Source organism: Anomaloglossus baeobatrachus, chromosome 2, assembly GCF_048569485.1.
Source record: "Anomaloglossus baeobatrachus isolate aAnoBae1 chromosome 2, aAnoBae1.hap1, whole genome shotgun sequence".
NCBI lineage: Eukaryota > Metazoa > Chordata > Amphibia > Anura > Aromobatidae > Anomaloglossus > Anomaloglossus baeobatrachus.
In genome coordinates this window covers 129,059,616-129,071,711 of record NC_134354.1, presented here as the reverse complement: position 1 = coordinate 129,071,711, position 12,096 = coordinate 129,059,616, and the positions used below count along the sequence as shown (strand labels likewise).

Here is a 12,096-nt window from a genome sequence, read left to right as displayed (position 1 = left end):
ATTATTATACATGGAGGACTGGGGAGGCTGCATGCATTATTATACATGGAGGACTGGGGAGGCTGGCTGTATTATTATACATGGAAGACTGGGGAGGCTGCATGCATTATTATACATTGAGGCCTGGAGAGGCTGGCTGTATTATTATTCATGGAGGACTGGGGAGGCTGCATGCATTATTATACATGGAGGACTGGGGAGGCTGGCTGTATTATTATACATGGAGGACTGGGGAGGCTGCATGCATTATTATAATGGAGGACTGGGGAGGCTGCATGCATTATTTTACATGGAGGCCTGGGGAGGCTGGCTACATTATTATACATGGAGGACTGGGGAGGCTGGCTGCATTATTATATATGGAGGTATGGGGGGGCTGCATAATACAAAATGAAGGACTCCTTATACATGGAATATAGGGGTGCATTATGCATGGAGGAGTATGGGGCTACATAATACAATATGAAGGTATTATGGGGCTGCATTATAATACATATAGGACTATGGGGGCTACATTATAATATATGGAGGACTGTGGAGCCTACCTTATACATGGACTATGGAGGTGCATTATAAAACATTGGGGACTATGTGGTGCAGTATAATATATGGAGTACTATGGGGTGAATTATAATATGGAGAACTATGAGAAATTCATTATAATAATTGGAGGGCTACTTTATACATGGAAGACTATAGGGCTGCATTATAATATATGGAGGACTATGGGGTGAATTATAATGCATGGAGAACTATGTGGTGAATTATAATGCATGGAGATTTATGAGAAATTCATGATAATAATTGAAGGGCTACTTTATACATGGAGGATTATGGGGGTGCATTATAATATATGGAGGACTATGTGGTGGAGTAATATATATTGAGTACTATGGGGTGAATTATTGTAACAGCAAGGTCTGACAAGCAGACAGATAATGCCCAAAAGTCCAATCTAAAGTAAGTCAAAGCAGGGACTAAAACTTAACATTTAATATATATCACAATAAAATCATTAATTCATTAATGCAGTAAAAATATGCCATTTGGCAATAATAAGGAATGGTCTCACCCAGATGTTCTTAGTGGTAAGATGATACACCGATCCCAGGTTGATCACAAGCCGGAAGAATCAGGAAAAAGCACCGGGAGGTAGATAAACAAAAACCCCTGTCATGCCCCGTGAATATACTTCCGCCCTGACAAGGGCAGCACCCAAGTGAGCTGTCTGCCCCGCAACCATGCAATTAAATACAGAAACGTTCTCCCGACGCGTTTCCCTCTAGATAAATGGAGTTCTTCAGGGGAGAAAAGTGATCAACCTGCAGTGGCAGGGACCAATAAGTTGATCAACCTGCAGTAGCAGGGATCAAGGGATAAAGCCTATGTGTGCAGGCAAACGGTGATAGGATTATGGGGGTGCATTATAATATATGGAGGACTATGTGGTGGAGTAATATATATTGAGTACTATGGGGTGAATTATAATACATGGAGAACTATGGGAAATGCATTATAATACATGGAGGACTATGGAAGGGTATTCTAATATATGAAGGGTTATGTGGGACCCTTTATACTATTTGGAAGGCTATGTGGGGGGCATTATTGTGTTTGGAGAACTATATATAAGGGGGGGACAAAGATACAATCAGGGGATGGGAACGTTTTGTGCTGAGGGAAAAATGCTCTTTCCCTCAGCACCCAGCTTTCCCATGCTCTGCTATACATCTGCTCTCAGCACCCAGCTTTCCCATGCTCTGCTATACATCTTCTCTCAGCACCCAGCTTTCCCATGCTCTGATATGGGAAAGCTGGGTGCTGAGGGAAAGATGTATAGCAGAGCATGGGGAAGCTGGGTGTCGAGGACAAGATGGATATCAGAACATACAGTAAGAAAGCTGGGTGCTGATAGAGGGATTTCAGATCACGAGAAATCTGGGTGCTGTGGGTAAGAGCCAAGTGTCATCATCATTATCCTGAGTGTCAGTGTCATTATCCCCTAACCCAAGTGTCAGTGTATGTGGAGGGGGGCCCAGGTCTGAACTTTGCACCGGGGCCCATCAAACTCTAGTTACGCCACTGGTTCTGATCTTCTATTATCAGAAACCACATGACTGTCTATCACTCGTGATACACCAGTGACAAGAACCATGCAATAAAGCCCATAGTGTATGAATACAGAACAGTCTCATTGTTAGAGATCCACCAATAAAATGAGCATGCTGATATCACCAATATAACTAATATATAAGTAATAGAAAATAAAAGAAAAGTTCTGTGTACCATGGCATAGTCGTAAAAATTCTCAAACTAACGTAAATGGTCAAAAATGGTTTTTTTGTGAGTGATCAAATCCTGGAATTGATTGTCAGATGGCCTGACTGTTCATGAACATTAATTGGGTCCACATTCCGGAGTATACAGATGTGGGCATGTGGATGAGAATGTGTCTGAATAAAAGTTTTGTATGTGAGTGATCAAGTCCTGGAATTGACTGTGAACTGGTGTAAAATGCGTTTTACTGATATAAATGTTGTTTTTATTACTTGTCCAATACAAATATCTCCTGTCCCACAATTTGGAGTCATTCATTGTAATTTAATTAATAATTGATAGATATGTGGTAGATCCAAAAGCAGAGGGTGACACAAAAGCGGGCTTTACACGCTGCGATCTCGCTAGCAAGATCGCAAGTGATCGTACCCGCCCTTGTCGGTTTTACGACACGGGCAAATCGCTGCCCGTGCCGCACAACCTCGCTTACCCCCGTCACACGGACTTACCTGCCCTGTGACGTCACTCTGGCAGGCGAACCACCTCCTTTCTAAGAAGGCGGTTCGTGCGGCGTCACAGCGAAGTCACACGGCAAGCGTCCAATAGAAGCAGAGGGGCGGAGATGAGCGGGACGTAAAATCCCACCCACCTCCTTCCTTCCGCATTGCCGGTGGAGGCAGGTAAGGAGATGTTCGTCGCTCCTGCGGTGTCACACATAGCGATGTGGGGTGCCGCAGGAACGAGGAACAACATCGCTAATAAGCAGAAAACGATTTTTGGTTTCAGGACAACCTCTCCGCGGCAAATGATTTTGACCGCTTTTGTGATCGTTTAAGGTCGCTCATAAGTGTTACACTCTGTGATATCGTTAATGACGCCGGATGTGCATCACAAACACTGTGACCCCGACGATAATTCATTAACGATATTGTAGTGTGTAAAGCCCGCTAAACGCTGATTGTGATGTGCACATGGAGCAATAATACCGGGAATCACTCCTCCTACCATGCTTGCTACAAACCCAGCATCTTTTTTGGGGACAGTTTTGGATGGGAGTGGGAGAGACGAGAGGAATTAAATGGTGCTCTGACAGTCTCTGGAGATCCTCCGAGTCGACAGCTGCCTCCTGTGCCCCTGAGTTAAATAGGAGCCACTCAACAATATTCTCCTGATACTGGAGGAAAGTGTGCGCTCCTTAAGTCTTTTTGTAAAGGACGTAGTGGTTATAGGTAGCAATCTGGATGAAGTAGATTGCTAGCTTTTATTCCAGGACTGGGTCTTTTACTTGACCAGATATGGCTGAAGCACCTACTCTGATATGTCAATGCCTCCCATGAACTTATTATACTCTCCTATATATAGCGGTTTCTCATTGTTCCTGGTAGCACCTCTGTCTGATCGCATGCAGGGTGGTCAGCATGTAGACATCCTTCCGGCCATTCCATTTCACTGCAAATAATTTCCCACTTGCCAGTGAGAAAGATGCTCTCTTCTCCAAACAATTGAACAGCAACTGAGGGGAAAAACCTATTCAGTTTTTTGTGACTTGCCGACGCCTGAATTTGCAACGCGGAGGGATTTGTATAGGGTGATACTGGTATAACAATTGTCGGCGTACATGTGGTAATCTTTATCTAGAAATGGGGTCAGTAACTCTAAGAATATTTTACCAAGAATGCCAAATGTCTGGGGGCAGTTTGGTGGGTTGATTTGGAAGTCCCTACCTTCATAAATGAGAGAAGTGCATGTGTGACGCCCTGGCCTATCAGGTCGTCACAGGGCATTGTGCAATCTGCCCTCCTGCACAGTATCCACCCTCCTTGGTTACGGATCCTGGTCCTTTTGTGTTGCTAACAGCTTGTCCAATCAAAACCCTAGGAACAATTCCCACTTTAACCTAACAGACACACCATTTCGGGGGCCTAAGGGGAATAGGGCCGCCCACATGGGGGGTTGGTGAGGGGAAAGTGAGGAAAGTGTCAGTTGAGCTTGGAGAGTTGAGGAGTGGAGAGTGAAAGGAGAGGAGATAGTGGTGGCTCTCATGAGGAGAGGCCATGGAGGAGAGCTCCTATGTACTAGGTGGCAAACGGTGGTTTGGGTCTGGTAGGAGCTGGAACCCCGGTCGCAGGGGACAGTGTCAAGGGGCACAGACTGCCGAGGAGGGCGGCCGGCGAGCTTGAGCTATCACCGGGCAGGGTTAGGGCACGACGGGTTACGTGGACCCTAGGCCGGAAAGTAGCTTCACGTGTTCTGGTAATTTACCCGACGGGGGTGAAGACTTCAAGTGTCATCCCCAACCCGCTCCAAAATCGGGGTACTAGCGCACTGATGGGATTGGACTTTCCTAATACAGTCCAAAGAAATCCTACGTGTGAACCCTGAGAGCAAACTCACTCCGTTAGCCATACGGGTGAGCGGGACCCGAAGAGTTTTATACCCACGGGTCCAATAGAGGCAGAGGTGCCAAGGACAAGGCCGCAAATCAACAGCAACACCAAACGCACGGACCCCAGCGTACTCCCCACAGGCTGCAGTGGTGCTCAGAATTCTGGTTTACAAGCTGTCGGTGTGGTTATTCCTGGACTGAGTGAGTACACTGAGACACCCCTGTTCCTACCCCAGCGGCACCCATTCACCAACCTTCCGACAGGCCCCGGAACACAAACCCCCCTACCCACGGAGGGGTTAAAACATCAAGCTGCTACACCATCGTCACCGGGCTCCCCAACCGCAGCGGTGGTCCCTCACATTACCATGCACCGTGGGTGGCGTTACGAACCTTACTTACAAAAAACCCCTGTATATAACCCCCCTTTCATTTGAGTGTCTGCATGGACCCCCCGGATCCGGAGACCCCTCGAGCCACCGCGGCTCTGGATCCGAGCGGCTCGGCCGCTGACACAGGGGCGATACACATGTGTACCGGGTTGTGCTCTCGCACATTTTGTATAGTTTTATACTGCAGTTTGCTCACTTGGAGGGGATAATTTGGCGGAATGACAGAATGACATGACAATGACAAAAATCAAATGAGTTAAAATTAGTGACATCAACTTTTAATCCATAGGCTTCTGAAAACTGGGGAAGTTGTGATGGAAAGGACTGTTCTGGATACCTCTGTGAACAGGTGACTGCAGAACTTGGCCCTGACGCTGACGTTTCAGCAGTGACGACTGACTTTGCTATCATCGGGCTGTGGGATCCAGTGGAGGAAGCAGAGTCATCACTATCTGAAAACAATTCTGCTTTAGAGCCAGATTTTATATCCACCCCGCAACTGCTGGAGCAAAGCAGTGAGTACGCCTGCTCCATAGTAAACACTCCGAGGGCAACTATTGTATATTTCTGCTTGCCTAACATAAAAGAAAAAACCTAAAAGCTAACCTAACACTAGTAACCCTATACCTAATCTAACACTGATATTTCTTTGTTGTATTTTATGATTTTTCTTTTTTAAATTTTTTTTTATTACTTTTTTAACTTTTTTTTTAAAAAAACCCTAACACTAAACCCTAACCCAGATAATGGCAAATAAAAAAATAAAAATAAAGTCATAAGATTAAAATAAAAAACCCCAACATAATCTGATTAGGGGGATGACACGGGAGATGGCTGTGGGGGCGATGTTCTGAGGGCGTTAATCAGGAGATTGGGGAAGGATTTATTGATTTGATCTGGAACTTGATTCTAATTTCACTGACAGGACGGCACTTGTATCTCTCGTCTCTCCCAGTACAACTACAAGGGGAAAAGAGAGAGGTACAAAATCGCCGTTTTTTAACTCGCCTTGCTTGTGTTCTCCAGGTTCTTTGTTAGCCCTGGTAGCTAAAACCACAGAGATTTTGCAGCTCTGGCAGCGCAATTTCCTTATTCACTATTCCCTCAGTGACCGCCATTTTAATGCGTATTGGCGGTTGTTAAGGGGTTACGATGGCATCAAACCGGGAACAGTGGCCAGACCCATATACCTGGTAGCCAGTGGAAGTGTCACCTTAGGAAAGAACAGCTGAATCTTTCAGAAATGTAGGGACTGAAGGCAGATATATACTGAGGTGTTACTCCCTGGCTGAGCTTTTAGTAATAAAACACAATAGGAGAAATGTATCCAAATTATTGGAAGGAAGAGTGAAGCAGTGACCCGTAGTGACCAGGATTTCAGCTCTGACGTAAATAAAAGTTATTAATAAATTACACCCTGTTCTCTTTAAGGGTAAAAGAAAAAATACATATACATAAGATATAAAATAAAACTATTACTATCACATGAAGTGAATTGTCCTGTTTATTGATGGTAAAAGTCCTCTTAGGTTACTCTTTGCCACTAGTGATTGTAGTATGAGCTCTACCGAGGGTAGAGGATGACAGGTTGCCCTTGTTTTCATGTTGTGTTTATCCGTCGGCACTCAGGAGAGGAAAAACCCCCTGTGGGGGAAACCTCTAGGGAACCATGGCCTACGGATAACTGCCCTTCCCTGGGGGCACGAGGCAACATGCCATCTATAAGTCCTGGTCCACGGTCATTTTACTGACTCCTGGTAGGATTTTCATGGTCTCCAGGTTCTTCTTGTATTCGGACACTGCAGAGCACCAGATTGCAGCAAAATCCCCAGCCTCCAATAGGGAGGAGTGGATATGGCTGCATATTACACTGCAGGTCATAGCCCTCAGGACACTCCTAGTGGTCGAAGCAACATGCCATCTATAAGTACTGGTCCACGGTCATTTTACTGACTCCTGGTAGGATTTTCATGGTCTCCAGCTTCTTCTTGTATTCGGACACTGCAGAGAACCATATTGCAGCAAAACCTCCAGCCTCCAATAGGGAGGAGCGGATATGGCTGCAAGTTACACTGCAGGTCACGACCCTCAGGACACTTCTAGTAATTGAGGCAACATGCCATCAAGAAGTTCTGGTCCACGGTCATTTTACTGACTCCTGGTAGGATTGTCATGGTCTCCAGCTTCTTCTTGTTTTCGGACACTGCAGAGTACCAGATTGCAGCAAAACCCCCAGCCTCCAATAGAGAGGAGTGGATATGGCTGCATATTACACTGCAAGTCACGTTTTTTCATTTCCACCATCTTATAGCCCTTCAGATCCTGTGGAAGGTGACCTACACAACAAGAGATACTAGGTTAGAAATAACTTTTATATCTTAATAGGACATATGAAATGGGATTATCCTCATGTGAAAACACCTCCAGGTTTGGCCCTATGGGCCATCAGCATAATGTAAGCAGCACTCTGTAAGAGTTTTCCTGACTACACTGTGCTGACTGATTCACAGGACACAAGAGGGGGTTTCATGCTCCCTATCCCAGTCCCATTTACAATGACTCACCTGTGATGGGGTTTTTTAGGTCTCCGATGTTTCAGCTTTCTATTTCTTCTTTACGACCTTCCATCCATCATCAGCAAATGTGAATCCACAGAAGAGTTTTTGATTTTTCTTGGCCATTCGTGGTTTAATGGCTTTGGAAAAATTGACATCTTTCATTGTATCTGATGTCATCACTGGTGGCTGTGGACAGAAGATACAAGAACCAGTGTTCATAAAAAGACACACAATAGAGATGTACTGCTGTCACCATATTCTCTGGGTCATATACTTACAGGTGGTAGGTGGAATGGTGGAGGTGCTTTGCCACCTTCTATTTCTGTCCAGTTGATCTCCATAAAGAATGGATGTTCTCTTATGTTGTCCACAAATTTCTGCCGACTCTCTGGTGATTTATCCAAGAGCTGGAACATATAATGAAGAAGTTTATTCAGTCTCCAGTTGCTTTCAATTTTTTTTGTTGTGTTTTTCATTATATTCAACCACTTTATTACTGAGATGTGGCATTATACTCACCCCCTCTATGACGGCTTTGACGTGGGGGTCCAGTTCTTTTGGGAAGGCGGGATCATCATTGATCAGTGCCTTCTTGATATTCTCATCAATTTCATCTTCAACGAAGGGATATCTGCCAGTAGCCATCTCATATATCACAACACCAGCAGAGAACCAGTCCACTGCTTTGTTGTACGGCTTCTCTAGAAGAATCTGTGAAGACATAAAGAAGACAATAAGAATATTGCCCAGACAGCAGAAAACATGGAGATGTCCAGCCTTTTATTGAGAAGACTCAGGGACATGTAAATGATTCCTCACCTCAGGAGCCATGTATGCAAGCGTCCCGGCCCATCCTGAAGTTTTTGCATTGCCAAAGATGTTCATCACGGCAAGACCAAAATCAGCGATCTTCAAATGACCATTGTTGTCCAGTAAGATGTTGTCTGGTTTTATGTCTCTAGTAGAGGAAAGAGATGACAAAATACCAAATGTATTATATTAGCTGGGCTGAAGATCCCCATTGTGACCTGAGATAAGAAGTGTCTACACAAGGGCATTAGGATGAGAGTATAAGACTATTCATACCAGGTCTACATAGAAAATGTGCCACACTTACCTGTGTATGATGCCACTGGTGTGGAGAAACTGCAGCCCACAGATCAGCTCAGCTGCAAAAAATCTGATGCGGAAAAAAAGAAAACCATCAAAATCCAATATTTCATCCACTAAACTAAGAGACTGATAATGACATAAAGCCAAATATCTCTGACAACTCTTATCTTAATCTAATATACGATGTTCTATCTTACCTGGTGGCTGGAATGGGTAAAGGGGCATTAGTTGTCATGAAGCCTGTAAGGTCTCCTCCACTCAGATATTCCATGGCGTAGAAGACGTGTTCCTGTGATAAAACAGAGGAGATAATAGGGGTTAATGGCATATTGTAGGTAGGGGACACTGGTTGCACTGATTGTAATCAATGTTCTTCTAGGTCACATTCTTGTAACAAATACTATGGCTGTGGCTAGAAGAACATTGCACACAAATTGGCAAATAGACTGTATTCATTTAATACATTGATGACTCAGAACTGTTGAATTATGAGCCACTTACCTGGGACTGGAAGGTGGCAAAAGCCCGAGAAATGAATGGACTCTTCCTAGTCATCTCCAGAACCTGTCGCTCTATCAGGACATCATCTCTCGAGTCCTTGACTAGGAGCCTTTTCTTCACCATTTTCACTGCCACTTGTTTTTGGCAGGCCTGATGTGTGGCCAACATGACCTGGAAGAAACAGAGCTTTAGAACTGGAGGAAAGGTTCGTCCTGCCATGAGATGTGATGAGAAGATGCAAAGCAGTGATGCTCCTAGAGTCATATTACTGCTCCACATCACACACATGAGGAAGACGTTACCACAATCCCTAATACTTACTTTACCGTATGATCCCTCTCCAAGGATTTTATGGAAGGTGAAGCTCTCCACTCCCGTCACAATGATGGGAGATTCATCTGGTGTTGTACCTGATGAAGAAGGGAGAAATAAGATGAGACAAAGCCAATATCTGAATGTGAATATACTATTTCATGCAACTTAATCTCCATTTTGCTACATTATCTGACTTCTTATATAAATCTCAACTTTCACTGTTTATGTGATTTGTCTTTATTCTTACTTTTTTACTATATATCATAACCTTTGCTCTAATTAAGCCTTCTGGAGCAAACAACCGCAGCACTACACAAGAAGATATGCCACTGCAGAACCAAAGTAGCAGACTATACAAAAAAATATATTATAGGCAAATTTCTTAGCATTACCAATAAATGAGATGCTTTTATAATTATGCAATTCATTATTAACAATGTGGTTTCATGAAATCTAACAATCTGTATTATGATTGGCTTATCGTCCATGTAAAATGATTGGCTTATATTCTATGTCCTGTTAAATTATTATTGGCTATTTTGTAAAACCTCCTCCTACTATAATAAAGAAGGGATAACAGGTTTGGCCCTCATAGAGAAACTTTAATGTACACACCGTGTGTCTGTGTATTTTGTTTTTCCATCCGGCCTCTCCCTAACACCAGAGGCACTTGACTTACAGACAATAGGCTGTAGGGGGCTTCATAGAAATATCATTTCTGGAGCCCACCGTATTGCTGCAGTAACAAGATAATACTCTTATCTAATGCTAATGTGGCCAACTACAGAGGGGTAGAACAGTAATAGGGGGTACCATAGAGAAACAACACCAGAATCATAATGATTGGGGTCTTACAAGGGCGGAAAATCCTGTCATTAACTAAATTTGGGGATATTTGGTTTCTGTGTCTTGGATCTGTACTCACCTGAGAGCTGCTCATTGTCAGTATCGGGGGACACACTGGGTCTATCAACAGTTTTGTACCCCATCTCTTCTTCCATTTTTTTCTTTTTCCTGATACTTTCCTGTATCGGGCTTCCAGATCTTTTTGAAGCTTTGATAATGGTGCCATGTTTTTCCTTTTTTTTCTTTTTCATGACACTCTCCTGTATCGGGCTTCCAGATCTTTTTGAAGCTTTGATAATGGTGCCATGTTTTTCCTTTTTTTTCTTTTTCATGACACTCTCCTGTATCGGGCTTCCAGGTCTTTTTGAAGCTTTGATAATGGTGTCATGTTTTTCCTTTTTTTTCTTTTTCATGACACTCTCCTGTATTGGGCTTCCAGGTCTTTTTGAAGCTTTGATAATGGTGTCATGTTTTTCCTTTTTTTTCTTTTTCATGACACTCTCCTGTATCGGACTTCCAGGTCTTTTTGAAGCTTTGATAATGTTTTGGTTGGTGCCATCTTGTTCACCCTCTGATGCTTCTATTCTGCTCTTTTTTGACACCTTACCAAGTCTCTCTCCCTTTCTCTTCCTATTATTCAGCTCCGTAGATGTCATTTTGGGCTGAGGAAGGTCCTGTCCACCTCTAGGGCGCTCCAGGATGTAGTATGGAACTGCTCCTTTAACAGGCCTTCTGCTTTACCGTAATATATTTTATATCAAACCAAAATTTGCTAAGCGCAAGAAAAATTACCCTCACCCACTAAGTGATGAAGACAACTGGGGGATATTTAGATTGCAGAGACATTCCATTGATTCCGTGACATCACAAAGGCAATTGTGACATCATCATATTCTAATGATCACATGACATCACAGAGGGACCAAAGCCAAAGGTCAAGTGACATCACAGCGGAACCAAAGCCAAAGGTCAAGTGACATCACAGATGGGCCAGTGACATGGCTGATAGGCCTGAGTTTATGAACAGTTGTTTGGTTTTTTTTTACAGTTATTTGCCATAGAGACTTTATACTTCACACAGCTGAGGGTTTGCAACATTTGTATTCAGATTAGATATTCTTCTGTGAGCAAAACAGACTGGACTCTACACTGATGTAAAAAGTCTACATACTTCCGTTACAATGCCAGGTTTTTATCAAGTAAAACAATCCTACCAAGAAGACTCATTTAAGAACAGTTATTACACTTTATTGTCATCAAGAATCTGAACAAATGAATTGAGTAACAGAGGAGAGAAATAAAAGCAAAAAACTAAATGAATGTGATTACTTACAGTTAGGGCCATATATACTTGGACACTGACACAATTGTTGTTTTCTTTTACCTGTTTACTCAAACATATTCAAGTTATAGTTATATAATGGACATGGACATAAAGTCCTGACTTTTAACTTTCATTTGGGGGTATCCCCATTCAAATTAAATGAAGGGTTTAGGAATTTCATCTCCTTTATATGTGCCCCCCCCCAGTTTTAAAGGGCATAAAAGTAATTAGACAATTGATTCCCAGGTTGTCATGGGCCGGTGTGGGCAATTCCTTTGTTATATCATTCTCAATTAAGCACATGAGAGGCCTGGAGTTCATTTCAGGTATGGTACTTGCAGTGGCGTAACTAGAGTTCAATGGGCTCCAGTGCAAAATTTGGAT

At 43.3% G+C, this 12,096-nt stretch overlaps 1 protein-coding gene and 1 long non-coding RNA gene across 3 annotated transcripts in view; one reads left to right on the top strand and one right to left on the bottom strand.

Moving 5' to 3' along the window:
• Positions 1–5,593, top strand: part of LOC142285332 (uncharacterized) — a 232,914-nt gene extending 227,321 nt beyond the window's left edge. For both annotated transcript variants that reach the window (XR_012746747.1, XR_012746752.1), the window contains exon 4: positions 5,345–5,593. This is a non-coding gene — a long non-coding RNA (uncharacterized LOC142285332). The remainder of the gene's footprint in view (positions 1–5,344) is intronic.
• Positions 5,594–6,558: 965 nt separating this feature from the next.
• On the bottom strand, positions 6,559–11,190 carry LOC142285316 (protein kinase C delta type-like). The gene is made up of 10 exons (XM_075333264.1): positions 10,468–11,190; positions 9,549–9,637; positions 9,228–9,398; positions 8,924–9,015; positions 8,731–8,793; positions 8,433–8,571; positions 8,133–8,324; positions 7,892–8,020; positions 7,620–7,799; positions 6,559–7,391 (listed from the first exon to the last, which is right to left on the bottom strand). Exons 1-9 carry the CDS (start codon positions 11,042–11,044, stop codon positions 7,659–7,661), a joined length of 1,593 nt encoding a protein of 530 aa, XP_075189379.1. The 5' UTR covers positions 11,045–11,190; the 3' UTR covers positions 6,559–7,391; positions 7,620–7,658.
• Between the last annotated feature and the right edge of the window lie 906 nt (positions 11,191–12,096).